The 26,506-nt window shown below is 47.9% G+C and overlaps 10 protein-coding genes across 10 annotated transcripts; 5 read left to right on the top strand and 5 right to left on the bottom strand.

Annotated features, from left to right (window-relative positions):
• Positions 1-203: 203 nt before the first annotated feature.
• AtWU_00411 (Zn(II)2Cys6 transcription factor domain-containing protein) lies at positions 204-2,299 on the bottom strand (the record flags this gene model as incomplete). Its single annotated transcript, XM_035495527.1, has 5 exons — positions 204-1,093; positions 1,163-1,659; positions 1,710-1,920; positions 1,998-2,194; positions 2,280-2,299. The coding sequence occupies 5 exons, from the start codon at positions 2,297-2,299 to the stop codon at positions 204-206; spliced, it is 1,815 nt and encodes a 604-aa protein (XP_035351420.1).
• A 1,014-nt stretch (positions 2,300-3,313) lies between these two features.
• AtWU_00410 (flavohemoglobin) lies at positions 3,314-4,684 on the bottom strand (the record flags this gene model as incomplete). The annotated part of the gene is made up of 1 exon (XM_035495526.1): positions 3,314-4,684. One exon carries the CDS (start codon positions 4,682-4,684, stop codon positions 3,314-3,316), a length of 1,371 nt encoding a protein of 456 aa, XP_035351419.1.
• A 736-nt stretch (positions 4,685-5,420) lies between these two features.
• Positions 5,421-5,800, bottom strand: AtWU_00409 (sugar (and other) transporter family protein; the record flags this gene model as incomplete). Its single annotated transcript, XM_035495525.1, has 3 exons — positions 5,421-5,440; positions 5,500-5,573; positions 5,628-5,800. The coding sequence occupies 3 exons, from the start codon at positions 5,798-5,800 to the stop codon at positions 5,421-5,423; spliced, it is 267 nt and encodes an 88-aa protein (XP_035351418.1).
• Positions 5,801-7,000: 1,200 nt separating this feature from the next.
• On the bottom strand, positions 7,001-7,936 carry AtWU_00408 (kinase-like protein; the record flags this gene model as incomplete). The annotated part of the gene is made up of 2 exons (XM_035495524.1): positions 7,001-7,846; positions 7,922-7,936. The coding sequence occupies 2 exons, from the start codon at positions 7,934-7,936 to the stop codon at positions 7,001-7,003; spliced, it is 861 nt and encodes a 286-aa protein (XP_035351417.1).
• A 404-nt stretch (positions 7,937-8,340) lies between these two features.
• AtWU_00407 (uncharacterized protein) lies at positions 8,341-8,747 on the top strand (the record flags this gene model as incomplete). The annotated part of the gene is made up of 3 exons (XM_035495523.1): positions 8,341-8,431; positions 8,496-8,605; positions 8,676-8,747. 3 exons carry the CDS (start codon positions 8,341-8,343, stop codon positions 8,745-8,747), a joined length of 273 nt encoding a protein of 90 aa, XP_035351416.1.
• Positions 8,748-9,707: 960 nt separating this feature from the next.
• Positions 9,708-10,620, bottom strand: AtWU_00406 (kinase-like protein; the record flags this gene model as incomplete). Its single annotated transcript, XM_035495522.1, has 2 exons — positions 9,708-10,535; positions 10,588-10,620. 2 exons carry the CDS (start codon positions 10,618-10,620, stop codon positions 9,708-9,710), a joined length of 861 nt encoding a protein of 286 aa, XP_035351415.1.
• A 1,028-nt stretch (positions 10,621-11,648) lies between these two features.
• AtWU_00405 (ankyrin) lies at positions 11,649-12,877 on the top strand (the record flags this gene model as incomplete). Its single annotated transcript, XM_035495521.1, has 2 exons — positions 11,649-11,858; positions 11,921-12,877. The coding sequence occupies 2 exons, from the start codon at positions 11,649-11,651 to the stop codon at positions 12,875-12,877; spliced, it is 1,167 nt and encodes a 388-aa protein (XP_035351414.1).
• Positions 12,878-14,169: 1,292 nt separating this feature from the next.
• On the top strand, positions 14,170-15,874 carry AtWU_00404 (MFS general substrate transporter; the record flags this gene model as incomplete). Its single annotated transcript, XM_035495520.1, has 4 exons — positions 14,170-14,359; positions 14,419-14,691; positions 14,744-15,171; positions 15,239-15,874. The coding sequence occupies 4 exons, from the start codon at positions 14,170-14,172 to the stop codon at positions 15,872-15,874; spliced, it is 1,527 nt and encodes a 508-aa protein (XP_035351413.1).
• Positions 15,875-17,213: 1,339 nt separating this feature from the next.
• AtWU_00403 (Zn(II)2Cys6 transcription factor) lies at positions 17,214-19,539 on the top strand (the record flags this gene model as incomplete). The annotated part of the gene is made up of 5 exons (XM_035495519.1): positions 17,214-18,071; positions 18,147-18,322; positions 18,373-18,671; positions 18,720-18,943; positions 19,000-19,539. The coding sequence occupies 5 exons, from the start codon at positions 17,214-17,216 to the stop codon at positions 19,537-19,539; spliced, it is 2,097 nt and encodes a 698-aa protein (XP_035351412.1).
• Positions 19,540-21,285: 1,746 nt separating this feature from the next.
• AtWU_00402 (sensor histidine kinase/response regulator) lies at positions 21,286-25,059 on the top strand (the record flags this gene model as incomplete). The annotated part of the gene is made up of 7 exons (XM_035495518.1): positions 21,286-21,305; positions 21,393-22,472; positions 22,529-23,242; positions 23,290-24,318; positions 24,366-24,636; positions 24,684-24,798; positions 24,848-25,059. The coding sequence occupies 7 exons, from the start codon at positions 21,286-21,288 to the stop codon at positions 25,057-25,059; spliced, it is 3,441 nt and encodes a 1,146-aa protein (XP_035351411.1).
• Between the last annotated feature and the right edge of the window lie 1,447 nt (positions 25,060-26,506).

Below are 26,506 nucleotides of genomic sequence, written 5' to 3'. Positions count from 1 at the left end.
AAAATTTCTTCATTGTGGGAGGGTATCCCCACTATCTGTACTATAGGATGCGGTGATGATAATCTTGCTATCTGCGTCGAATCATGTCTGCAGGGCCCAATTGCATCAGATGCATCACATTTCCCTTTTTACCAAATCACAATGTGCCGGCTATCCAAGATACACCGCAAGTGCATTCAAAATTACAATTGGAATGGTTTTGGCTATCTCCCACACCGCAAACCCCCATCCGCCCATTGCTTCTGCAACTCCTTCACCCGATACTCTGTCGCCCATCCAGTATCACTCTCCACACGTCGCAGCAGATCAACTACTAAGCGCCTCTCCTCGGCCCCTTCGAAACACTGTCCCGCCACGAACAATGGCTGCACCGTATGCGAAAGTATTGCATCCGGCAACCCAGCCAAACTAATCCCACAGATCTCCCGCGCATGATGCACCACCAACCCGGCGATCTGGCGATAATGGCGCAGTCTTGCCGTTACGGTTGACCGAATAGCCGTGGATTCCTGCGGCATATTGCTCAAAAGCAGAATGCGGCCCATGTGGTAGGTCTGGATGGTGACGGCACACATGGGAATAGTGAAGATGATTGCGTCGATTGTACCTACATCTCCGACGTTTTCTGTAGGAGTTGGGTTGCCTCTGTGGTGTGTCGCCTCAAGATTGGATAGACATAGTTGTGTACGACCACACGGGGTAAAGGATTCGGGCAAGGTGTCGTACCACGCACTCAGTTCGAACTCTAGTCGCTTCCATCGTTCCAGGAGGTCCTCTTGTGTAGTGCCAAAACATGGACGCTGGCCTGGAGGGCTTTCATAATCTCCTGGGTAGATTCCGTCACCGCTCGTGATGAAGTTGATAATTTTGCCCATAATCCAAATCAAGCCGTTGCTGAGGGTATCTTCCTCGAGCCAGGTACAGTGCGTTGCGACGGAGGTATGAGGATTCGGAGAGGAGGAAATGGGAGTGTTCACTGTTGTGGAGGAAACAGATGGGGGCATGAGATGACCGTGAGCGGAGATAGTTAGGCCAAAGTTGCGCCAGATAACGAGGTCAGAGAGGTCGAGGCGAGTTTGCGTTTCATTGATAACTGTTTCCATGATAAGTATCCGATTAAACGTAGGATGCAGTCGATAGAAGTTGTAAATGGTTAACCTACAGGCAGAAAGACAGTCCTGGCGCACAAGACTCCAAAAGACCGAGCGGGATATGTGCAGTAGAGAGTTTGGCAAAGTGGATGTCGAGCTGAAATCATCTGATGTCCCGCAATACAAGAATGGCAGGGCACTTAGATGGGCTCGCCATTCGGTACTGGGAGCATCGATCAACTCATACATGCATAGAATGGCAACAACAGCGAACATCTCGTCTCGCCGATTGTCCGGAATTTCCAGTCTAATCGCTTCTTTCAGGTATCCGATAGCCTCGTCATACAGGCGTACTGATTCATATTTCAGGTCGATTCCTCCATTGGCCCATTTAAGGGCGCTGTTTCGAAGATGGGGTAACCGCAAGATACGACGAGGCTCTCCCTGGCACATACGGTGCAGATGTTTGGCGGCAAGGGCACATGCAGCAGCCTTCAACATGGGCCGCGTAGCCACCATGACAGGCACCTTAATGGAGTAGTAGGCATTAGTGTCAAAGCAGTCTAACCTGTAAGGACTGTCAGTTCATCGTTCATTCAGTCGAACGGGTAGAGATGCCATTGACTAGGACCTTCTTTGAAATGTCGTATCAAGATTGTTGTCAAACCCCCATTCTCTGCAGGCAGGGCGGGACTGTGAATAGAACTCGGAATCACACCATGCTCAGTAACAGGAGTTATCGGTGTACAGGAAATTGAGCGATGCTTGTCCAGGAGGAGTGTTGGCTCCTCATCTTCAGCGAAAGGATCTTTGACCTGGATAAAGATGACTGCGGAAATCTTAGCATCTGTTCAATCCATCCTTCTAATCTTCGACAATAACCAGAAGAACAGAAGTATAGCTTACGATCAGATGGTATTTTGACCCATGTCTGCCTTTCCTCCGGATAGGAAAATCCCCTTTCATTGGCATCAAGATCGCTGGCACTGTAGTGACGGAATAGTATGCAGTCGGAGAAGACACAATCACGAGAGGACTTGGCACATGGGCCGCAAATAGGCCTCTCCTCGTTGCATTTCACTTTACGTTGTCTACATGTCACACTAAATATATTGTTATAAGGGGATTCTATGTAAACTGGACTGGGAAAAACAGAAGGAAAAGGGTGGGTATGGTTCGTCACCTTACCAGCCAAAGTGTGAGCGCATGTCTGCCCGAAGGCAATCATCAGGCCGGGAATATTGCTCGATAGATCGATTTGTTGGTGCAGGAGATAAATAGTGTTGGCAGTGTACGTGGCGGGGCGAAGAAGGAAAATCTAGCGAGATCCGCCAAAGGAAAATTTTTTAGGTGGTTCGGAAAGTGGCAACGTTAGCGAGGCCGGCCATAAGCCATCGGATAGCTGTATGTTCTACACCCTAATTAACGAATCACAACCATCAATGATAATCTCGTTGGAGCCTTGATAAGAAAGTCCCACGGGGAAATATTGCTCCAATTAGCCTGAATTTCAGCTTGCCCTTTGAAGGCGCCGTCCATTCAGTTATCAACGCGGCATCCTCGCTAGAACCAGTGGATCTGGTCTATCCGGGCTCTGAAACTATATTTGCTACGCATATAGTTCAGTGAAATGGTGATTTGCTTTGCCTTCGAATATACGGAAGTCCGTGTGATTGTTATTCGATATCTATCAATGACTTTATGCCGCTGAAGTACGTAGTGCTAACTGGGAGGTAGATTTACAATCCTGGCGAATGACATGGTGATCGAAGCAGTATTCTGGAATGTCTATTGTAGCTAACTTAGTAATGCTACCGAGAGTACCTTGGGAGGCATCATATTAAATTATTTGATATTTGATAGATCGGTGAGCTTTACTTTAGGCGCTCGTTTGTATGCTGACTGGCATGAAGTCAATATGGATGGGGCGGATGAGCACTGAGACGTGATGGAGGCTGTTCTTGGGTTGACATTTGTGTTTCGGGCTACCTGCGGTCTAGAATGAACCCTGACTCCCCGGCATCTTGAGATCTTTCTCCTCCTCCTTTTATATACATTGAGGTACAAACATTGTGTCTTTGTGGATTGACACAAAGAAACAAGCGAAATACTTCCCTTTTATGGGCATCAAGTCTGGTTATAAAATCCATTCGTTATATATCATAATAAACACCATATCTCAACTAATGTATAGTACAGAAAAGCCATAACAGAAGAGTGTTCTAGTTATGAGGAATACCACCTGTACCGAACAACTCCATCTTTATCCGGTCATCGCCCACACCATAGGCTTTCAAAGCCTGCTCCATTTGCGTCATGAATGTGTCGGGGCCACAGACGTAATATTCCGTAGCAGGGTTGTCCAGATACAGATGAGACGGCCCGTCGAGCTTCTGCAGGTCAATTCTTCCGGCGTGGTGGTAGTCGACGCCCAGCTGGTCACTGCCAGCTAGCTTGCTGAGGAAGTAGGTCACTTGCATATCAGGGATGTCGTTTTCCAGTTTGCGAACATGGCTCTTGAAGGCGCGAGCATCGGTCGTACGGGATCCGTGAATAAAATGGATCTTGCGTTGCTTCTTCTGAGTGATGGTGTTCAGGATGGACATCATGGGTGTGATACCGACACCGGCCGAGAGAAGAACAATCGGATGGGTAGCTTCAGCAGTGGACAAGAAGAAATCTCCATAGGGATGAGATACATCGATCTGATCACCCTCCTTGATGATTTCATGGAGAATGTTGGAGACGTATCCAGGGTGTCTCTTAGCACCCGGAGCACGAGGATCGAGCCCCGTTTCCTTCTTCACGCTGATACGATAGTAATCCGAGCGAGGGGTATCACTGAGCGAGTACTGGCGGGCTTGGGGATACTTCAACTCTGGAACCTGAACACTAACTGAGATGTACTGTCCTGGCCTGAAAGGTGGAAGTGGCTTGCCGTCAACTGGCTTCAAGTAGAACGAGGTGATCTCGTCCGACTCGGGCACCTTCTTGGCAACCCGGAACTGGCGCCAGTTGGTCCAGCCATGGCTCTGCTTGTACAGTGCGGCTTCGCGGTTAATCATGATGTCGGCCAGGGCCCAGTATGCGGCACCCCATGCATCGAGAATTTCATCGGTGCAGGCATCTCCAAGCACCTCCTTCATAGCTTCCAAGAGGTACTTGCCGACAATCTTGTACTCGTCAGCTTGGATGTACAGAGATGCATGCTTGTTGCATATTAATTCAACGGCGGGACCGAGGGCCCCGAGATCGTCGATGTGAGATGCATATGCGAACAGTGCACCAGCTAGCGCACGTGCTTGGTGGCCATTGACCTGGTTGGCGGTGTTGAACACGGCATTGAGTTCAGGATGCGCTGTCAACATGTTCTTGTAGAAGGCAGTGGTGATTTTGGTGCCATATTCCTGAAGAACAGGGACTGTGGCCTTGATGATTTTGATCTGCTCTGGTGTCAAAGGAGCAGCAGACGACTTGGGCACCGCATCCTTCAGGGATTGTTGTTGCTTTCTGTCATTGAAGGCCTTGTAGATGCAATAGCCAGCCACGGCCGCGACGGCGACTTGGGATGCAATTGTGAGGCGACGGTCCATTTTGTGGAGTTATGGATCACTCCGTAGGTGAATCAATAGATGAAAAGGGGACAGATGACGATTTGATCTATATCCGACACACCGTGGCAAAGAAAATGCCCTGCAAGACGGGCACCGTGCCTGGATAAAAATGCGTGAACTCTGCGGTATGTTTGTGGAAGAGAAAGAAGAAGCAAGCCATCTTATTGCGACATATTTTCAAAATTAGACCCATTGGTAGCCAATTGTAGACCAGGTGGAGATGATATCCTGGTGTTCGGGGCAGACGTCAGAATCGCTGCTAATCGGAGGGATGAAAAATGGGCTGATTCTGATGGGCTGATATGGCCCACTTGCTGTGGGTCAAATGCATGGCGATTGGTGAGTGTTCGGCTAGCTGAAGCTTATTAGGTTATAGTCTTTCCACATCCGTTGACGTGGTGATGCCATCACTATTGGAACATGCCATTTCCTCCGGTTCGACCCACTAGCATCTTGTACACAAAATGTCTCGATGGATACTCGGGTATTCCGAGTTCAAGAGTTGTCCCCCTTCCGAGCTGTGCTCCCAATAGCGCATTTTCTTTTGGCTACAGACTACAGCAATTTTCACGCATTACGCGTAGCAATACTCAGCTGAGCGACCCTACTACCAAGGGAGGACAATTATAATCACATTGTCAACTAAAATCCATTGGGTCTGGCAATTTCAACAAATTAGAGAATGGTAATCACATTTACGCTCCAACAACATCAATTACATGATTCGTTGAGTCCCTGAGATCGTCATCTGAGATTTCTTTTAACTCAAGAACCCCTTCTCATTCTGTCCCCACCTTGTCGGTCTGGATCAGTTGGATCTCGAGAGGAGACTCGATCCAAGAAATCACAAAGCTCCGGGTTTTCAGTCCTGGTGGGGTTAGAAGACCTACTGGCTCACCACGCAGCGATATATGAAACATACGTTTGATCCCATGACTTTTCCCACTCAGCGGGCTCATTACTAGCTTGCTGAGAGTCCTGATCGACGAGGAACTGCAGGCTAGGTGGAACCACAGACGACCGCCGCCGGCCGGAAGGTGCCGGGTTATCCTTATATTCGTCCTCTTCGGACAAGCTCTGTAGGTTTGGGAACATGATGAAATGAGAAATTCCAATTCAAAATGGACGGTATATGGTTTCAGTATTCAACAATTTCTCATGTCTGGCTGTATATATGAGAAAATTGGAACTGCGGGAGTCATCTGACGGATGACTTCACTACTCTTCTCTCATCCAAATTAACTTTCTGGGTCACCGCGCATTGGAATGCCAAGCCCAGGAGTTGAATCAATAGGTCTATTCCCATTGAATGATAGCTCTACGTACTTCAATTTACATCAATAGTCATGCTAAGCAGCCTTAGGTTTTGGTTTCAACCCTAACATCTCATTGCCTAGGATATGCTTTCTCAGAACAAATGGGTTCCTTAAGAGAACAGCCAAGCCAATAAGATTTTGGCTGTTCAGAGCATAATTTGCGACATAAACGTAACATCAATAACAAAAGCAAGACATCAAACAATGGTCTCTGAATAGTAGCGAGATACATAGAAAATGTGCTCTCTAGATTGCATTGCATATATAGGAAATGTCCAATATGGTGAACAGGATCATTCACATGACGCTCCGAAGGTTTCACTCGGATAAACGGTGAACCCGAATACTGTAGCCATTTTGAATTCTATAATTCACTCAAGGAAGGTCTACGAAAGCTAGTAAAATCGCGGCTCCTGTGGCTCAATCCCACCATCTACATCTCTCCCTGCCTTGGCCAGAACCAATATACGGTCCTCATTAGAGGACCTCTAGCCCAATAAAGCATATACAAAGCACATCTTACTGCTGTTCTAAAACTAAACCTTCTATTTAACCTCAATTATGTGATTCCTTGGATTGTTCAGCAGCTAAATATTTCGGCACTAATACTTCTTACGTTTGACTCAAACATAAAAGGCCAAATGTGCAAACCTTCTGATTTTGGACATATGACGTACTGGTTGCTACTGCTTTGCACTATGGGTGGCCGTGAATGAGTGTTAAATTGATGTGCGAAAAACGCAACTACTCGACGCGTCTGCAAGAAACAGGATGAACGTCTATCGGTCGGGACAGCAACTTGCAATCGATTTCCCTCACATCGAGAAAAGGGATATAATTCATATAGTACACAGTTACTATACTGTAAATAGCAATTACGAATACTACCATGACATACAGTGCTGATGGCCACTGAGAATGGACAAAAGATGAACCTCATATGCTTGGCTGGTAATCAGGAAATACAAAAACCATCCAATCATCCATGCCTACTGAAGTAGTCATACACTTCAGTGGCATTCAATTCCAACAGCCAGCACCGCCTTATAACACTGCCACATGAGAGGTGACCGACTTCGGGGAACTGAGAGCGTTGGAAGAGATACTTGACATTATCGCTGGGCAGGTCCTGGTAGGGGTGCTTGCCAGTCATTATGAAATAAATGACTGATCCCAGGCTGAAGATATCATCTGAGAACCGGAGAACATACCCCTCAACATGTGGATCACGATAGCGGGTGCCGGGAAGAGCAGAGCCAGGTGCACCGAAAACAGAGGAGCCAGCGAAATCCGAGACCTTCAAGTCCAGGTTCGAGTCGACGAGAAAATTGTGAGGCGATAGATCGGAATGAATGATATTATGATGGTGAAGCAATTGAACACCTTCGGCTGCCTGTCTTGCCCATTTGCTTCTCATAGTATCAGTTATCGATTGGTGATTCCTTCCTATGAAGTCCGCAAGGCTCCCGTTCTCGACATACTCCATCGTCAAGCAACAGGTGGTTGGGTCCCAATCCATCAATTTTGGTACGCGCGGATGATCTTGGAGAATCTCATAGATAATGGCCTCGATATGCATACTTTTCCTATGACGCTCATGTTCACGTTGAAAGTATGGGTTCGGCAGCGGTGTCTTGACCACATTTCCTGAGGGCATACGTTCTAGGACCGCAGTTCCTCCCCAGGCTAGGAATTGGCCCTTCACATGAAAAACGATGTCTCCGAAGTTGGGCACAAAATTGAGACCCTCCAGACTTGGGGGGATAAACCTGTAATGCAGGGCTTCTGGGTACCCTGGCGCTTGAGATGGTCCATTTTCCATCGTCTGGGCATTGCGAAGTTAGAAGCAGCTTTCAATTGATTGGGTTATACCAGTACAAGAAGGCACACGAGTACTGACTCTTTCCTCTCCCATGGTGTTTTCACTAGTTCTCTTGGGTTGATCCGCTTAACTCGCTGTCTTAACAAACTTCAACAGTACGTTAATGCGTGAGAGTTGATAGCGAAATCTCACTACCATCTAAATCACAAGAGATAGTACTCTCGACGGTGCAACCACGAGAGCAAAAGAACGCTACGAGGGGAAATTCTACACAGAAATAAACTAACACATTATTAACTACTTCCCGGATAGCCATCATGCTCTCATACTTCTGGTGTTAGGTCTAGCGTGAAGGCGATCACGAACGGACGAAGGGTATACATTATTCCGCGCTATTCACTTAATGTAACCAGCTCGAGCTATCACAGCAGTTGTGATTTATTTGAATTATGGGATCTTGTTTCTGCATACTCTGTTCATCTATTTCCACACAGAACATGCCTGCCAAGAACATAATCATCAAGGACCAAGAAACTGACTCCACGATACCCCAAAATAAGATTCGACATATGAGACATCCTATTATAGGTGAGTACTAGGGCTAACTGTCAGGAGAGGTACGCAATATACTGATTGATAATGCCTCGGCCAGCAACCAGTTTCAACTTCATCCACCTATCCTCCAGTACATGCTTGACGGCTCTATTTCCCGATAGCCACAATTCATACAACGGCAGTACATCGGCACTTGGAGAATCGATTGTATTCCCATCATTTGGGTGTAAACCGCGAGCAAGGGCTCATGGGTTCATAACTCACTCATACCTGGCAGGACGGGACGGGACATGTCGGTGCCACAGGCCATGATCGCTGGATTGAAGCCATGCATCAGCAATGCAGCTAGGTTCGAGCTTCTCCTGGAGGTGCACGCACTCATAGTTTGTTGTTCGCTTTCAATGGATGTCATTGTTAACATGGGTATATCAAAGACAGTGCCGTCTGCAACAGGAATCTTCCAACGATGCGCCGGGGCACGCAGGTCTAGTTGACAAGACTGTCTGTTGAGACATACCTCTCCATTGGCTGATCGGATAGACGCGATATATCGTTTTCTGTCTAGCAGTCAGCGCGTCGACACCCTGTGTGATGATTTAAATGCCTTGGATCATTCTCCTTAAAAACGAACTGGTATGGATCATGTATTACTCCGGCTGTTGCCTTTCACGTTCCCACGATGCACGCAGGCTATGCCTTCACAACTTCAAGGAATATTCCGAATCGATGTTATTTGGTAGCATTGAGAGAAAGCCCCAGTTGTGCATAAATATCATGCAAACACCACTCTTCGTGTGAGAGAACATATCCACTCAAGTTCTGCGAAGCCCATCGATAGCTATCATTCTTCTAACTGCCATTACAAGTGCTCCTCATCAACGTAAGTGCCACATCTCTCCATGAGGCCATTCCAGGACTAACCATATCATACATAGCACGGCTTCTCTTTCCCCATATCAACATGTGTGAGCGATTCGTCAACACTGTCAATTATGTCAATTGCACTGCACAGCCGAAGCATAAAATTACCTATTATGATCCTCTGCCTCCTTGTGGCAGGCCAAACTGCGGAGGATATAAGGATGTGCACATGGGATTCAAAACCAGGGGAATTTTAACCATGAGATTCGGAACCTGTCCGAAGTGTTGATAATGGATACGTGGAGTTTCGTCAACTCTGAATCTTGGCCTTGAGATAGCGACAGAGATAAACGCAAACTCCTGACCACGCAACAGCAATACTGTACGAGGGGGAACTATATAGTTTTGAAATCAAATCGTATTTGCGAATTGCAATCTATCTATTGTCTTAGTATTCCGTACCAGCATCCTTTGCCGCCTGAATCTGAGAAAGGTCAAAGATTATCTCATCAGCAGACTCGTACAACTGCCTCCAACACTTATCTGTAATATGAGAGCATGCATGGCTATCAGTAGGAAAATGGCCATTTTTGTAACGTTCTTCAATTTCCTCATCATGTTCCCAGTCATTCAATTTCGGAAACGGTTCATGTCCCATCATGATATGGTAAAATAGAGATCCCAGTGCAAACATATCCGTCTTGGCATTCACAATGTCACCATGAACGCGAGGCATGTATGCTTTCGAATTTTCTCGAGACTCCCCATCTAGCAGTTTTTCGCCATTCTCCGACTTGAAAACACCCTGAAAGTCTGCAAGTAAGACGTCACAGTTATCGTCCAGCAGTAAATTGCGGACATTGATGTCACAGTGGATAACTTTTTTCTGGTGTATGTATTTGACGGCTTCCGCAGCTTGTTTACACCAGCGGAGCTTTTGGTCGAAGGAAATATCGTGACCCGATGTGAAGCGATCGCAAACGTTGCCATTCCTTGCATACTGTAGGACTAGGCCATGCTCATTGAGACCTCTCGAGGCGATGATCCGTGGGTGGCTTCCGACGAGATTGAGAAGCTCCGCCTCTACCTCGATACCTACACGATCACCAGGAATGTATGGGTACTTGAGAACGGTTGATTCATTGAGCAGGCCGATAAAATGTCGACCACTGCGGCCAATGATCTGGGACACGCCAGGAGGATAATACGGACGAACAATTCTCACTTCGACGTTTGGAGGGTGATCGGGAATTTCATATGCAGCAGCTGGGATGGCCTGTGAGAGTTAGAGGGGGTTTCAACAAGAGATATCAGCTATTATGACCAACATCTTTGGGGCTCAAAGTGGAAGATGAATCCATTTCTTCGATATCAACTTTGTCAGGGTTCCAGCTAGGCAAAAAGGTTGTAGAGAAAAATAAACACAGTATCTAGCGGAGACCAAAGTAATCGCAGTGTGGTCAGCATTGAGGTGAAAGGCTCTGCATAAGGGTGAGCAATATCGGAGGATTTGAGATTCACCCGGATTATTTAGCCAGCCAGTTGCCTAGCCCGTCTATTCAAAAATGTTCGATGATCTGCGCCTTTCTTAAGTTCGCTGCGCTTGGAGGAAGACGAGGAAAATGGAGACAAGTTGACCCCTTTTTATTGACTGCTTACATAGCAAGGTTACACCTTTTTAGAAAAGTTATTCTTTTGCACATCTAGCGCTTATCGTGTCGGTCCAAAGGCGCGAATGGTAAACTCCACAACGTAATAAAGATTGTCGATAGATTGACGGAGATTGCTCTCAGTAGGGTACATTAATGGTACGGAACCTGACGAGATGATGTCAATCGTGAATAACTCTTCGTTGCGTAAGACAAAGCCACGGAGTACTCTTTATTCATTCCACTAAGCCAGGGACTTTCCCAGTTCTGTGTCAAACAATCACCTTAGCCGTCCCGGACAAAGTTTCGGCATAGTTCTGAAACTGAAGAACTTTTGGCGTGAACTACAATTTAGAAGCCTTGTTCTGCGGAAAAACCTTGATGAAAAGAGATTGCCGTTGACTTGTGTCCCTTAATCCTCGTCCCGTCTACGGGACCTTCATCAAGGCGGGAGGTATATCTTCGTGCAACACCCTATAACAGGAGCCTTCCCGAAGATGACGTAGACAAGGGATGTTATTCCCGAAACCCATGCAAAGATACTGGTGATACTCGTTGCAGCTATTCATTCTTGAGGGTTGCAGTTGAGCAATGGAATAATTGGAGTCGAATAGTACGTGAACTTTATTTAAATACCGAATGCTAGGTCAGGTTCTCTTGTCAACATCGTTTTGAAGCGACTTCAATCACTTTCTAACTTACAGTTCTCCTTGTACGAAGACTTCATGAACCAGCCCAAGATGCAAGCTCAGCTTTCTCACTTACCTTCGGAGATTATCCACTATATCATCGAGGACCTAGATTTCAAGGTTCTTTGTTGTCTTCGCTTGACGAACAGGAGGCTTGATGGATTTGCTCGTGGTTATCTACTCAAAATTGCAAAGGAAATTGCTTTTCCAAAACAGGAATACTACGATATGGCAAATGTCAAACTCATACCAGACATTACTGTAAGCCATGAATACGATGGGTTCGTAGATATACCTCACCGCTTACACGAAGGTCACGACAGGGCCTGGAGGTTTTTGCGGATTTAGTCAACGGTGGCGCTTATCATTCAGTTAAGCTGTTTCTTGATGCAGGTGTCTTTGCTAATGCGTTTGGCCTATGCGGTCGCACAATGCTGCACCTTTGTGTTCGCAATGGCGATGTGGAGCTCGCAAACCTGCTGCTAGATAGAGGCGCGGATCCCAATTGCACCATGCGTTATGGGTTCAGTCCAATGCACTTTCTTCGTTTTGCTCCCCCCAAGTCTCAGGAAGCACTTGCATGGTTACTTCTTGACAAAGGGTATAAAGTTCCGGATAATGTCGGGTGGCTTTTTCGGAGCATTTGCCAGGCGAGTTGTGCTCTGAAGCTTATCCGGTACATGGTTGAGGAGGATTTGATAGACATCAACAAATCCATGGACCTTAAGGGAAAGCGTTGCACGGCTCTTCATATTGCTGCAGAGTTTGCAAACAGTACTGACATTCTAGAATATCTTCTGAGTGTCAAACCAAGTCTTTTGAACATGTACGGGACCAGTTTGCAACGCACGGCCTACGGTTACGAATGCGTTGACTCACGTCCCAGTAATGCAGTTTACCTTCTCAACAAAGGCATTAATTTTCTGCCTGAAGATGTCAAGCCTACAGTTGCTGCTATAATTAGGCTTGAGAGTGCTGTGAGCCTTAACCGTCTGGATGTAATCCGAGCGTTGTTAGCCCGCGGTGAACTCTGGGGTTGGGGTGATGAAACCTGGGAGCATGACGTGGCCCTCCAACTCGAACCACTTGAGTCTGCTATCGAATATCAATATTTGACAGCCATGGAGCTCTTGCTCGAGAATCGCCATTTTCCATATGACCAGGTTCTCATTGACAAGTGTGAAAAGCTGGCCTCCGCATGGGGATGCCTAGAAGGATCGCGTTTACTTCAAGCGAAGCAAATTTTACAAAAGTTGAAGCAAGCTATGGGTGTTCAGTAGCGTCACAATGGGGTTTTCCCTTCCGACTTTCCCATTGGGACAACTTCAAATTATAAAGTCTTCTATACTTTCTCACTTTGCCATTTCTTCCAGGAACTGTTATAAATGCTTTGGTAGGGACGATCTATTCTTACCTTTGGCTCTAAAGAATCTGTGCGTTGATTCATTTCCAAATATATGCTCAGAGTGTTCCCGCAAGACGTCGGCTTCTGTATAACTTCCCGATGCTCTGTATGGTGCCGCTCTCTTTTACAGTAAGGCTCTTTACCTTATAAAGGCTACCTCCCAAACCCGAAAATGTATGATCTTAACCGAATACAGACACCTCCTCTCCCTTACACCAATCAGAATAGCAAAGTTCAAAGTACGTATAATACCACCTTCGTTCCACATTTGCCCCCGCTTTAAATATCTCGATTAGAGCCCCAATAAAAGATTGTGTATAATAGTTTATCTACCTATCCGACAATATGACAATCTTAGACCTCCTGCATGTCTACATAATCCAGTAATGGTCCAATATGGTTGCGTTCACTGCCCGACAGGCGAGAGTTTGTATGAAGACCATGCTACTCGATCATTAACGAGGGTGGTAGGCATTATCCATTGATTGATGTGTAGGAAATGTGTCGGCTTCGCCTGTTTGACCATCCTTCCAAGACGTCGATGCCAATACATTTGCGAATCGTATCCCGGGATCTGCTACAGTTGTATAATGGATAAAGATGTACCAGATAGTTTATCCGTGCCAATGAAAATTAGGGTTGCGAGTGCCGCGTGCAGAGCATCAAGAAGTGACCACCAACTGAGACCCATCGAATAAGTCGATGGGGGCGTATGGGGCTTTTCGGTATTATAGACGCCGAATCATGGTATCGCAGGCAAACATAGTTTCAACGAACTCCTAGTGCCAAGCCACTATCCTGCTTGGCCATGCACTCTCTCGGGATTCTGACATTACACCGACATAGGCCTCCCAATATACTATTTCGGCCATGGTTTGTGCCTTGCTACCTGAGTGTACACTCTGAGAATATTCAATGACCTAGTTTTCTCGGTTAGTGGCTGGAGATGCGGAGAACCTATTACCGTTGTCCCCTCAATCTGGGGTACCCCGTGGGGTAGAAACGACGTAGCGCTGTACCCCTCGTTCGAGGTGACGAAGATACTATTTAAATGTCTCTCTAGAAGCAAGTTGTCTTCACGCTGCCAATATCTGAGAGATTTTTTGTATTCCCTTTGAACTCCTTCTCCATATAGCGGTAACTCTTCGAGTTGTCGAACGCTACAAAATGGCTCGGAACCGTGCAAACCCTGGCCCGGAGAAGCCAGTCGACGACAAGGTTGAGAGTGAATTGCGTCAACTAGAAGCTGCAGATGATACGCAGTTCTACAACGTTGACCCCGAAATCGAGAGGAAGGTCGTTCGAAAACTTGACTGCGTGATTCTGCCTCTGATGGTGCTCGTATATTTCTTCCAATGTCAGCCGATATCCTGATACTCATTACTCATTTCCCTTCGGGTCTAATTTTTTACCCAGATCTCGACAAGCAGACAATTAACCAGGCCGCGGTATTTGGTCTACGAAGTGACCTCGAGCTCACAGGTCAAGAGTTCTCATGGGCTGTCTCGTTATTCTATCTGGGCCAGCTTTGTTCAGAATACCCAGCTGCGATCATGCTTTCCAGATTTCCGATCACAATCTACGTCGGAGTAACTATCGTAATATGGGGTGGGGTAAATATGTGTCTGGCTGCTGTTCACAACTTTGCGGGACTGGCAGCGGTGCGATTCTTCTTAGGGTTCTCCGAAGGCAAGACTCACTTCATATACCCTTCCGCTTCCAAGACTAACTAATCCACTAGGAACCGTCTCGCCAGCTTTCATTATCATCACTAGTATCTGGTACAAGCGCAAGGAACATCCAATTCGCGTTGCTACATGGGTATCAATGAACGGTATAGCCAATATTATAGGCGCCCTCATGATGTATGGTATCGGAAAGGGAAACATGTCACTTGCCCCGTGGCGTTCCCTCTTCCTGATATGTGGAGGTTTAACCTCCGCAACTGGCCTCTTATTCATCTTCTTGATGCCCCGAGATACGACAACGGCTTGGTTCCTGAGTCCACAGGAACGAGAAGTGGCAACTCAGCGCATGGCGATCGATCGCGCTACCCGAGACCATGCAGTGTTCAGCAAAGCTCAACTCAAGGAGGCACTCTTGTCGCCGATGACTTGGATCTATTGCCTGATGGGAATATGTATCACCCTGACGACCCCCATAATGAAGGTATGCCAGCCATCCTCATCTGGAATACGTCGGTCAGGTATTAACCCACACTCTTCCCACTCCAAAGTACAGCTCCACCGTCATACACGGCTTCGGCTACTCAACATACAAAACGATGCTCGTCGGAACACCTGCCGGAGCTTTCAACTTCATTACCGTCTGGATCGGCGCCATCATCCCTCGCGTTATACCCGGAACACGAGTCTACACCGCCATCGGTCTCTCCATCGTCCCGCTCCTAGGATCAATATTGCTCATGACGCTTCCATATTCCGGCGGTGCAGACTGGGGAATTGTGGTAGCGACCTGGCTCGGAGGATGCAGCTCTTCCTTGATAAGTAGCGCCGCCAGCATTATCGCCAGTAATGTGAAGGGTAACACGAAGAAAAGTATCGTGTCAACTGCTTTCTTCGTTGCATATTGTGTTGGATGCATTGTTAGTCCGCAGGCTTGGACAGAGGACGATGCACCTAGGTATACGAAGGGTTGTATTCTGAGTATTGCGGCCATGGCTTGCTTAATTCTTACCTTCTTCGTTTATGTGCTCATGGTGAAGAGGCTAAACAGAAGGCGTGATCGCAAAGCGAGCGAGGGGCACTTTGAGTATATCGTTGATAGGGACGATGGGAATGGTCGTATGGGGGTTTCTGTGGATTCGGATCATACGGATGTTGAGGACAAGGCGTTTAGGTACACTATTTGATGCTTTGCTGTTTTCAGTGGGTTATGATCGATTTAGATAGCTTACCAATATGCTATAAATATATGGAGCTGATGTAGAGTCTCCAGATATTGGCCTAGATTCGAATTCTCCGTCTTCTTTATGATTATACTAGAAAGTACCTAACGAAATTTATAAGATAAGCAGGGATTTCTGGATTAAGTTCTAATGTAGAGCTACTGTAAAATTAAGCAAACACAAAGGCGTCAGGAAATTGACTTGTCTACAGTATGTATGTCAACATTTCAATGTTAGCAAGCTCAAGTAGCCTATAAGCCAAAACGCAGATGATGATGATCAATACGTACTCTGTTCCGAGACACCTAAAATCCAACGTCGCTGCACCGAATCCGCTTAGAAATGAGAATTTGCCACAATAATGATGTGGTTAATTGGGAGACGCAGGGGGTCTTTTGGCACCTCTTTGTCTCACTAATTACCGCTCAATAGCCGACTTTACTCTTTAGAGACTATATTTACTACACAGTATCAGTAATAGTCGATCTATTTCTCGAACAGGAAACTGCTGTAACACCAACTGTCATCGGCTGGCTTCGAATTCGCCGGCGGTCCTTAGTACTCCACTCGGGAATGGATCATGTCACCGACGATGTGTCACCGACGACATATCTTGACTTTCCCCAGGCAATATCTCCCGGCTTGGTGCAACGATTACCGTTGTGGTTCTATCGTATTAAAGGGCTTTCCTTGTTAGAAGGAACTTAAGTGGCAATACTATCTGTTGTAAGCAATGCTCACATTCGGGCGACAATGGCTCGCAGATGTCCTAATATTAACAGTGTTATGTACCAGCCTGAATAATTCTTTGATACAGTCGTTCGGGCTTAAGGTATAAGATTCGCAAATCACTAAATTACGGAGTAGTGATGAGGTGGGAGACATTAGATCATTTACTTCGATTGATGGACGGCAGGTGGGGACTCGGCAAATTGATGCTATATATATTCCGCTAGTAGCAGTAGCAGTGGTGGTAGCCCTATGTTGTTGATAGAAACAACTTCAACAAAAATGTCCTCACCTCTCCAGCATAGATGAATCATTACTTGCAATCAATAAATGTTTATGATTAATTCTGGGATGAAATGCGAGAGTCAGGTGCCAAATGCGAAAAGAGACTAAACTAAATGGGGTTCGGAATAACGGATAAACTCACGTGCGATAAATCCGACCGCTCGGGGCTCCAACAGTCCATGACGCAGGAACATCAGGAAAAATAAACCCGAGAAGCAACACGGCCTTGCAACGGATTTTATGAGTATAACGGGGCCTCTTATCGCCCTAATTTGCTGGCCGGCTACAAATGGCAGACGCCATATCCCCAGCGCAGCCTTCAGGCTGGCGGATCCCCAAGGCGTGCCAAGAGTGCAGGAAGAGGAAGATCAAATGCAATGGTGTCAATCCGTGCAAAACCTGCGAACTGCGCCATACCCCATGTATCTATCGCGAAGTTATTCGACAGCGCAAGAAAAAACACCAATATACAGATGCTCCCGCGAATGATGAGTATATCTCCAATGGGGCCACGCGGGCCGACTACGGCGCACGGCAGCAGTCTCCTGGGGTGATGCAGCCAGCCCGACGGAGAAATCCCTCCGTCAGCTTGACCTTCAACAACAGCGTTTCCGCTACGCATATGACATCGCCATCGTGCAAAGTCCAGTTATACTATGGCTCGACTTCTCACTTTGCACTCATGCACGAAATTTACCGGGGCCTGGTTTCCGGCAATCAATCTGCGGAGACGGAGGAGCCACAGGGCGAAGTTGAAGAAGCCGGAGCTGGCTTGGACATGTTTAGCTTCCGTCGGATTTTCTTCGGAACCCAGGCTGAGTCGCATGATTCGAACAAGACTCTAAACGGACCCGATGCAAATGTGCTGTTTCTACCCTACGACTTGGCCAAAATCTTTCTGGAACGCTTTTTGGCAACATTGTATCACCTCGTGCCGTTTTGGTCTAAGGAAGCCTTCTATCAACAACTCGATCATTTGTATCGTCCAACACCAGATTGGCGCTCAGATAAATGGGCGCGATCACTACTTTTGCTGGGGCTAGCCACCGGCTCGCTAGGAACACAGCACCATAGCTGGGGGGATATCCTGTACGAGCGTGTAAAGGCGTCTATCTCTTCTCTTGACGACGTGGTGAACCTTCAGACTGTACAACTGTCACTCTTCATGATAAGTAAACGCCTGTTCAGAAGTCAAACAACACAATACTGACCTTCTGGCCAGCACGTCCATTTCCAGAATGAGCAAGGAAGACCTAACTCCGCATTTCTCCTGATGGGCGCAGCTGCCCGAAAGGCCATTTCTGCTGGTCTACACAAAGAAGCTCCCGCCGAGAGTGACGATGCTGATAGTGTTGAGGAACGACGATGCACGTTCTGGTCATTGTACTTCTACGAAGTGTCGGTCACTCCTGAGCTTATCATTATGTGGTATACTGATTCTTGAACAGCTGGACTTGTTTCCATCTTGGACGACCGAGATCCCTATCTGCAAAAGATATCGGAATTGCACTACCAAAGGACCCCTTCTTGCAGGTGCTAGTCCATCTATCGAAAATATTCTCCCGATCAGCCGATGAGATGTATGGCCGACGGCATGAATCATTACTGCAGATGTGGAAGATTGCTAAATCAATAACCGATGACATGCGATGTTACGACTCGAAAATGCAACATGCACTAGGGTTTGGGCTTGATAAGCCGGTTCAGCCGGGGACCTTGGGCGTACGGCAGACTGTTCTAATAACTCGTATGTTCCGAAGTTATCTGACACCTGGGATCTAAGCTGACAGTTCAGTCTATTATCATACCATTCTATTGACCTTTCGACCATTTTTGATCTTTCGAGGTCGGTGGCAGCACCAAATGAAGATATCCTCGCAACAGCCAGGGAGCAGCACGGCCAAGGGACCAACAGAAATCCCCACATGGCTGAATGAAGCCTGTAATCAAGCTCTCAGTGCCGCTTGCAGGACTATCCATCATTTATACGAAGCTTCCATATGCAATGAACTGGTTCGGGTGAGTCTTGACGCAGTCCATCTGCCGAATAGAAAGGGGTGCTGATGACGCTCCAGGAACTGCGCTACCACGGATATTTTCTGGGCAGCTCTAGCTTCGCCCTAATTTATGATCTAATGCATGGAGAAAATTTGGCATCCACCCACCTTCCTTGGATACACGCCGCCTTGCAGAGTCTTTCATCGATGCGACATGGCGAACCGATTACCAGCTCCATGTCTGCTATACAAACCGTCCTGAGAAAACTTAACCCATCGTATGAATGGTCGCCAGGTGCAATGCTAAAAGGGAATTCCTATAACATTGACCAAGCTAGTGCTGTGCGACGCTACCCCAGCAGCGTCGCTCATCAGCCCCAAGGTCCAATTCCCGACACTCTGCAGTCAGACCTAGCCGGGGGAGGTCTTTCTATGCTATCTGATTTTCAAGGTAACTCCTTGCAGGATGGCCTACGCATGCCAAGTGGTAGCCTGGGTAGTGGAGAGGACCTGCTCGACTTTACCCAGTCCGATATGGGTTGGGACTTTGACTTCTCAACAATGGACCTTGAGGCTTTCTTTTCTATCAATCCGACTCTAGACCCTCCGTTGTTCTAGTAACTGAGTTCCATTGGTCATGGTCTTGCACGACACTCGCCCAACGGAATCAGAGGGCTCTTATATGGGGACAATTGGGCGCCATTACATTCATACGATCAGATGGCATCTGACTGGGTCTGACTGATCATTGTCTGCAAGGTTACACCACCAGCTATATGTGGGCGGGTGGGTCTAGAACTTGGACTTGGGCCATTGATCTTGACGAGGACAGAGTAAGCACACGGGCCTATTGCTCTACACGAGCCTAGATCTGACTGGCTGCTGGCATGTGCCCCTTGCAGGGCGCGATCCCGAATACGAGCTTTAAAACAGTGATACGCCATGTATGCGCCGTCAGATTAACGAGCGGTTTCGACGCCTTTAGCTACCCTAATACGTACAACAGTGAGACTTTCCTGAGACAAAATCATTAACACTTGCTCTGCCTAGTAGTCTCAGGGTTGTTCGGCAGGGGGTAGGAGATCTAGACCGTTGACACGACTCTGGATGAATGTGACAACGACCGCCACGTGACTGGATGAATCATGCCCCAAGTCGATGAGTAATGACCACCGATCCTTTCCCTTTGTGGATCACTGAGGGTCCCTGCAGTAGCTCCATGAGCTGGAGTCGTACATACTCGTGGCATCTTCCATCTTATCTTAATTACTTTTGCGTGCAGACTTCCAAAAGAGTAAGAGTATTTGACATGGCTTAGACTCTGATAATTGAGTGGACGGATCGACTAAGGAGGGGGCTCTGCCACCTAAGTAACTTTTAAGCTTCCGGCCACATCCTGCTTACTCTACGAGTAAATTTCCGCCCAATGGTATACGGGAAGAGTGAAGAAACCATTACCCACACGATAGTGCTAGGAAAACTGCCGATTGTCTTTCCGCTGTGTCAAAATGGACAACACACTGTGAGATCTTACGAGCCCGATCAAGGTCTCCGACGACGGCAAGACCTTGCCAGGGCATGTCCAGGTCTGTTCCTGCCTCAGGCAAACACGATCCGAAAGCGGCGCCGGGAAAAGTAACTCCGGACGAATCGCGGCGCGTCACGCGCAAGTCTATAGAGTTGGGTTACATCAATGACCCGTTCACCTTTGCCTTCATCCCACTCTCCTCCTGTTCATTGATCTCGGCAAGGCAGTGTTTATACATCGTCAAAACATCCTTTTTCAATCGAATCTTCTCGTTTCCACCATCAGTGGGCGGTGTTTCCCGCTGTTTTCCCTATACCTAAGCGAGGGAATCGTCGGAGCCGACGACACGGCCGTATCTGAAGCTATTCGGCCGATGTCTGTAAGGCGAGCTGGGATAGCCGAACCATGGAACACGCCACGGTCGTACCCGGAATTCGGCAGGGCCGGTCATGCAGAGCCTTGCGATGATCCCCTTATCCGGGGTCGGGGCCATCAGCCGGCGGGGTCGCCCATCGCTACGGTGCACTAAGAAAATCGTGCACATCAAGCCCGTGGCCTAGACCTGCATGCATACCGCTTGGCCGGCTCTCGTCAGCTCTAGCACCCTCTTTGCAAGCATCTGTTGCAAAACCGGTGGCGCCCGGATGATAAAACCTTAAAGCCTCTGACTAACTCTGCCGTGGCTAGAGATCTGGGAATATATCTGGTGCTTGTTCTTTCCGTTAAGTGTACCATCTCCTGGCCCTGAACAAATATCCGCGGCCATTTGCAATGTCCTAGGCGATCATCCAAACGCTGTGGGTTCGGCAGCTCTTAGTCCCCTGCAGCTGCCCCGGATGACTGCGGAACTTCTCAGGTACGACTTCACGCTAAGCATCCATCCCATCAGCATTGGCTGCTGTGCCTTATAGAAGCACTGCTCACTGATAGATCATGGCAACAGGTTTTACAGCTCCCAGGCTCCGGATCAAGCCAACGGGCTGCTGCACAAAGTCTTCCCAGGCTCGATCGTCAATGGGCATAACCACTCCACGATGGCTACCCCAGCCTCGGATCCCGCGTTGGTGGCTCTTGCACAATTAGGGACCTACCGCCTAGGGTGTACTATCGCCTTTGTTTCGCTGGTCGATAACTCAGAGACGTATATTATCGCCGAAGCCACGCCGTCGGGCTCACGGTGCGGGAACAAGACATCCCTGAACGGTAATACGATAGGTATGAGCACTCTAGGTCTGGGAAAGAATGCAATTCAAGGCACCCGTTCTTCGAATATCATCAGTGATGGCCTCAGTACCATCATTCGTGATGTTAGTATGGAAGCAAATCTGGCGTCTCATCCTTTCGTGGAACGATTTCGACCCAGGCTATACGCGGAGGTTCCATTGACTGCATCCTGTGGAGAAGTAATTGGAACATATTGTGTTGTGAACAATAAGCCTTGCTATCATTTTGGTGCAGGTGAATTGGCCGAACTGCAGGATGTTGCCAACGCTGTTGCGAGTCACCTTGAGAATGTCGGGGCAATACGGCGTTATCGCCAAAACGACCGTTTGCTGGGTGGGCTCATGAAGTTCGTCAAAGGCCAGTCGCCAACTGAGAACGACGGATGGAAGAGCCGAAGGAAAAGTACGGCGGCGGCTAGTCTTGTATCGCCCCGTTCATCGGAAGTGCCAAATTCGCCTCGTTCATCTGATGTCCCAGAGATCGACCGCCTCTCCGTGTCAACAACTGATCATCGCGATGTCTCACCATCTTCCACGCGACATCCGCCACCACAACCTCCAGAATCCCCTTTCTTCCAGATACCAGCCTTTGGAACTAATAATTCAGTGCCAAATGGGATACATCAGCGACATGTGAGGAAAAGCTCCGATGAAACGAGCAACCTCGTCATGGTGCCAGAAAGCACTCCCATTTCTGACAAAGCTTCGATACTCTTTTCTCGTGCAAGTGGGCTACTGCAGGAATGTATGGATTTAGATGGGGTTCTCTTTGTGGACGCGTCACGCAGCAACACTCGGGGGTAAGTGTTATGACACTTCTATTAAAAGCTATTTAATGTCGCTAACGGTGACACAGTGAATCGACCGCCAGTGTTGGGGAGTGGGACAAGGAAAGTGACTCCGGGTTTTCTCTCCGCTCACCTAGTGTATCGTCCTATGGTGGCTGGTCTGAAAAGCAGTGTGAACCTCTTGGGGTAGCCTCGTCTGAGCGTGCCCTTGGAAACACCGCCAGCATGTTTAGAATTCCTTTGACAGAAGGTCTGCTACATGACATGTTCACTGCCTTTCCGCAAGGCGAGATAATCCACCCACATCTGGCTTCCGGCTGGCCAGCCCTGAGTTCGTTGCATCAGCGTAGGCAAAGTATACAAAGCAACCAGGGTGAGATCCCTCTGCGGCACTCTATCAGCACCCGATTGGCACACAATTATCCGGAGGCCAAGTCTATGATCTTTCTTCCGCTGTGGAACTGGAACAAATCTCGCTGGCTTGCAGGAACACTTGTTTGGACCTGCGATGACCAGCGGCAGCTCGGGAAGGATGATCTGCACTTTCTCAGGTCCTTCGGGGATACAATTGTTTCTGGGTTCTGCCAGATAGAATGGACGGCTACAGAGAAGTCAAAGTCAGACTTGCTGGCATCTGTTAGTCATGAGCTTCGCTCCCCGTTGCATGGCATGCTTGCCAGCACAGAGCTTCTGCAAACCACGTCTTTGGACACCGCTCAACAAGACATGGTCGCCATGGTAGAAACATGTGGTCTCACGCTATTGGACACGATGAATCACCTGTAAGCTCGCCTCCTTCCGTTATATGATGTTTACTAATTCTCGGCAGGCTCGAATTTACGAAAATCAATAACCTGACCCATCTGCGCAAAAGAGGCGGTTCAAATGGTGAAGGGATGGATAATCTGTTGACCGAATTTGACTTGGACGAAATTGTAGAAGACGTGACTGATGCCTTGTACGCAGGCCACCGGTCTCTCATCAAGGCTGCGAAGGTGGCCAGTCGCTACCTACCAGGTGGATCTGCCGTAGGTAACAGGCCTGCTGGTGCACCACAATCGCAAACCGATGATCTGTCGGTGATCGTTCGGATTGAAGACTTGGGCTCATGGCACCTGCAGTCACTCTCTGGTGCATGGAGGCGGATCATCATGAACATCCTGGGGAATGCATTCAAATTCACGAGAACCGGCTTCATTGAAGTTTCCCTGGCGAAGAAGGTGGAAAGGTCCGGCTACACGAAGAAGACTCTAGCCCACCTGTCAATTACGGATACTGGCTGCGGGATCTCGCCAGACTTCCTGGAACACCACCTCTTCAAACCATTTGCGCAGGAGAGCATTTTGACAGAGGGTGTTGGATTGGGTCTGAGTGTATTGAAACAGCTGGTGACATACCTGGGCGGCGAAGTGGAGGTAAAGAGTGATGTAGGGGCTGGTACGCAAATGGACGTGTACATTCCGGTGGAGTTCGTGGAAGACTCCTCCGCAATGGATTGTGGTGCCCCGGGAACGCGGACAATGACCCGGGTGTCTTTGGTGGGCCTCAATGCATACGCAGACCTCAAAGAAGCACCAAGTGGTCTTTTGAGCACAGAAGCGAAGCGTAAGCTGTCGCTAAGAGGCGCACTCAGCAATGTGTTACTGAGCCAGCCTGGGTGGATGGTATCTTTCGCCGATCACCTAGACAAGGCATCCGGAGATATTGCCGTCATCGAGGAATCTACGTTAAAAGCCCTCTCGGAAAGGGGGTTCATCGACGTGAATTTCAAGGCTGTTGTGGTCATTGGCGAACAGGGCGTCACACTCCCCGGAGATTTTGCCATCAAAGGAGCTGATGTCTTCTATGTTCCTCAGCCGTAAGTCTGCTCAATGATTTCTGAAGCTGTCTGCTAATGTTGAACAGGATTGCACCTCGCAAGATCTTGCAAGCTTTACAGCGGATCACAGACTCGAACCAAGGGATTTCGTATGCGGAAAGTCCGATTTTAGGGCCCCTTTCCGGTGTCCCGCTCCGAGGCCGGAGCTTGTCTGATGCATTTGCTATGGCGAAGGGCACGGAATCGCCACCCGTGGTTCGAGAAAACGTGTCTGAATTCGCCCCATCGCCTCCGCGAGAATCGATTAGCAAGAACCTCCACGTCTTGATTGTGGATGACAATGATATTAACCTTAAGGTATGCACACTCCATTAGCTGTCTACAATAAGCACTAACATGTCCAGATCCTCGCCACCTTCCTACGAAAGATCGGCTGCAGTTACGAAACAGCATCCAACGGCCTAGCTGCATTAGAAAAGTACAAAAGTTCTACAAAGCCTTTCGACTACATCCTCATGGGTACGTACATTACCTCTTATTCGCTCGGCATCGCTTACTAATTGTGCAGATATCTCAATGCCAATTATGGACGGAATCGTCTCCTCGAGTAAGATCCGCGAATACGAAGAACAACATTCGCTCCCACGAGCGGCCATCATGGCGGTTACCGGCGTAGCCTCGAGCGAGATGCAACAGCAGGCCTTTGCAGCAGGCATTGACGACTACTTGGTGAAACCTCTTTCACTTCACGACCTGAAACGAATAATGAATATTGCATGATTTTACATATAGATTCGGACGGGTGGCGCGATACGGCGTTGACGGTTTACAGCTACCATACATTCGCTTGGCGTTAATGTCCTAGGTATTTACTGGGAATCAAATATTTACGTGACACGGCAAGTATAGGGTGGATCAGTATAGACTCGAATATGAGTCAGGGTATCTCGAAATGTTCTCATATGTGGAACAGAGTATCTAAATAGATTATTAAATCTGATCAAAAATAATACATATCTTCAGTATAACTGCCCAATAACCTAAGTCATCTCTATTCACGATAAACCACCGCCTCCTATGGTAGCATATCCTATGACAGGGACTCGCCCAAATCAATCGCCCTGTTTCACATGGGTGTAGCTGTCAGAAACCATTTGAGTTTCACGTCTAGAAGGACCAGTGACTAGACGGATCAGGGAGGGCTCCAAAATCCGAAGTGCCACTGAACCGCTTACTGCCGCTTGGTTTTGTGCTTGGTATAGATTTCCCCCAGGTGCGGCAGATTTCGCCTCAATCATGAAAAAGGGAAATCGAAGCCAGAGGGGCGTACCATGCAGGGCGATTGCGGCTTCATATTGACATGACATAGTGTGCTTCGCCAGCAATGAATTGATCGAAATACCCTGTCATCCCTGACTGATAGGTTCTGGACTTTCGCCACTCTTTCAAACGATCCTCTGCTGTCGTTCCTACTAGTTTGTCCTGAAGATCGGCTGATTCATCAATAGCGTCGTCGTCCTCCTCCCCCTCCTCATCGGGAGAAATTGAACGGGAGGCTGGCTGCGGTCGTTTTGCATATGTGCTCGAATGATCATCTTCACCTTCACGACGCTGCTGGCATCCGCGTCATTGGCCTTGGTCTTGAATAGACCTGCTCTATAGAAAGGACACTCCTTTCTTGGAGTATCGCAACACGCTCGCTTAATCATGCGTTTATCCAAGCCCGGGAACTAGGTCATAATACCAGTCACTAGCCGTTGTTGATTTCATGATGCCAATCATGCCCAGCCCGTATCGAAAGACAAGCCAGCGTTTTCTCAGCCCACTCGTCGCTCAAGTCCTCCACCTTGGAGCGGAACTATATTCAGGTCGGCGGCATGTTTGCAAAATACCTGGTTTTGAGCCTGATATCTGAAGCCAGGGTCGAACCATACTACGATGTGTTTCAGAATATTCAAAGCAGAATTTCAGGGCTGACTGTTAGTCTCAAGCCCAACCTTGTTTAAAGAATATCGTCTGGTCATTATACCGCGTGAGCTCATCCAAAGCCCAACTACTCTGGGGGCTGTTCAATGTACCAGAGCTTCGGTTGTTTTCTCTGGTTGACTTCTTGTGTTTGTATGGATCGTGGTGTTCGTCATGCGGGTATTCTGCGCGAACCACTTACTCAATGCTGTCAGTACCGGACAACAACACCAAGTTCCCATTCTTTGCTACCTCCCATGTA

This window comes from Aspergillus tubingensis, assembly GCF_013340325.1.
Source record: "Aspergillus tubingensis WU-2223L DNA, scaffold_1, whole genome shotgun sequence".
NCBI lineage: Eukaryota > Fungi > Ascomycota > Eurotiomycetes > Eurotiales > Aspergillaceae > Aspergillus > Aspergillus tubingensis.
Note: the sequence above shows the minus strand (reverse complement) of the source record. Positions and strands in the feature narration are given on the sequence as shown.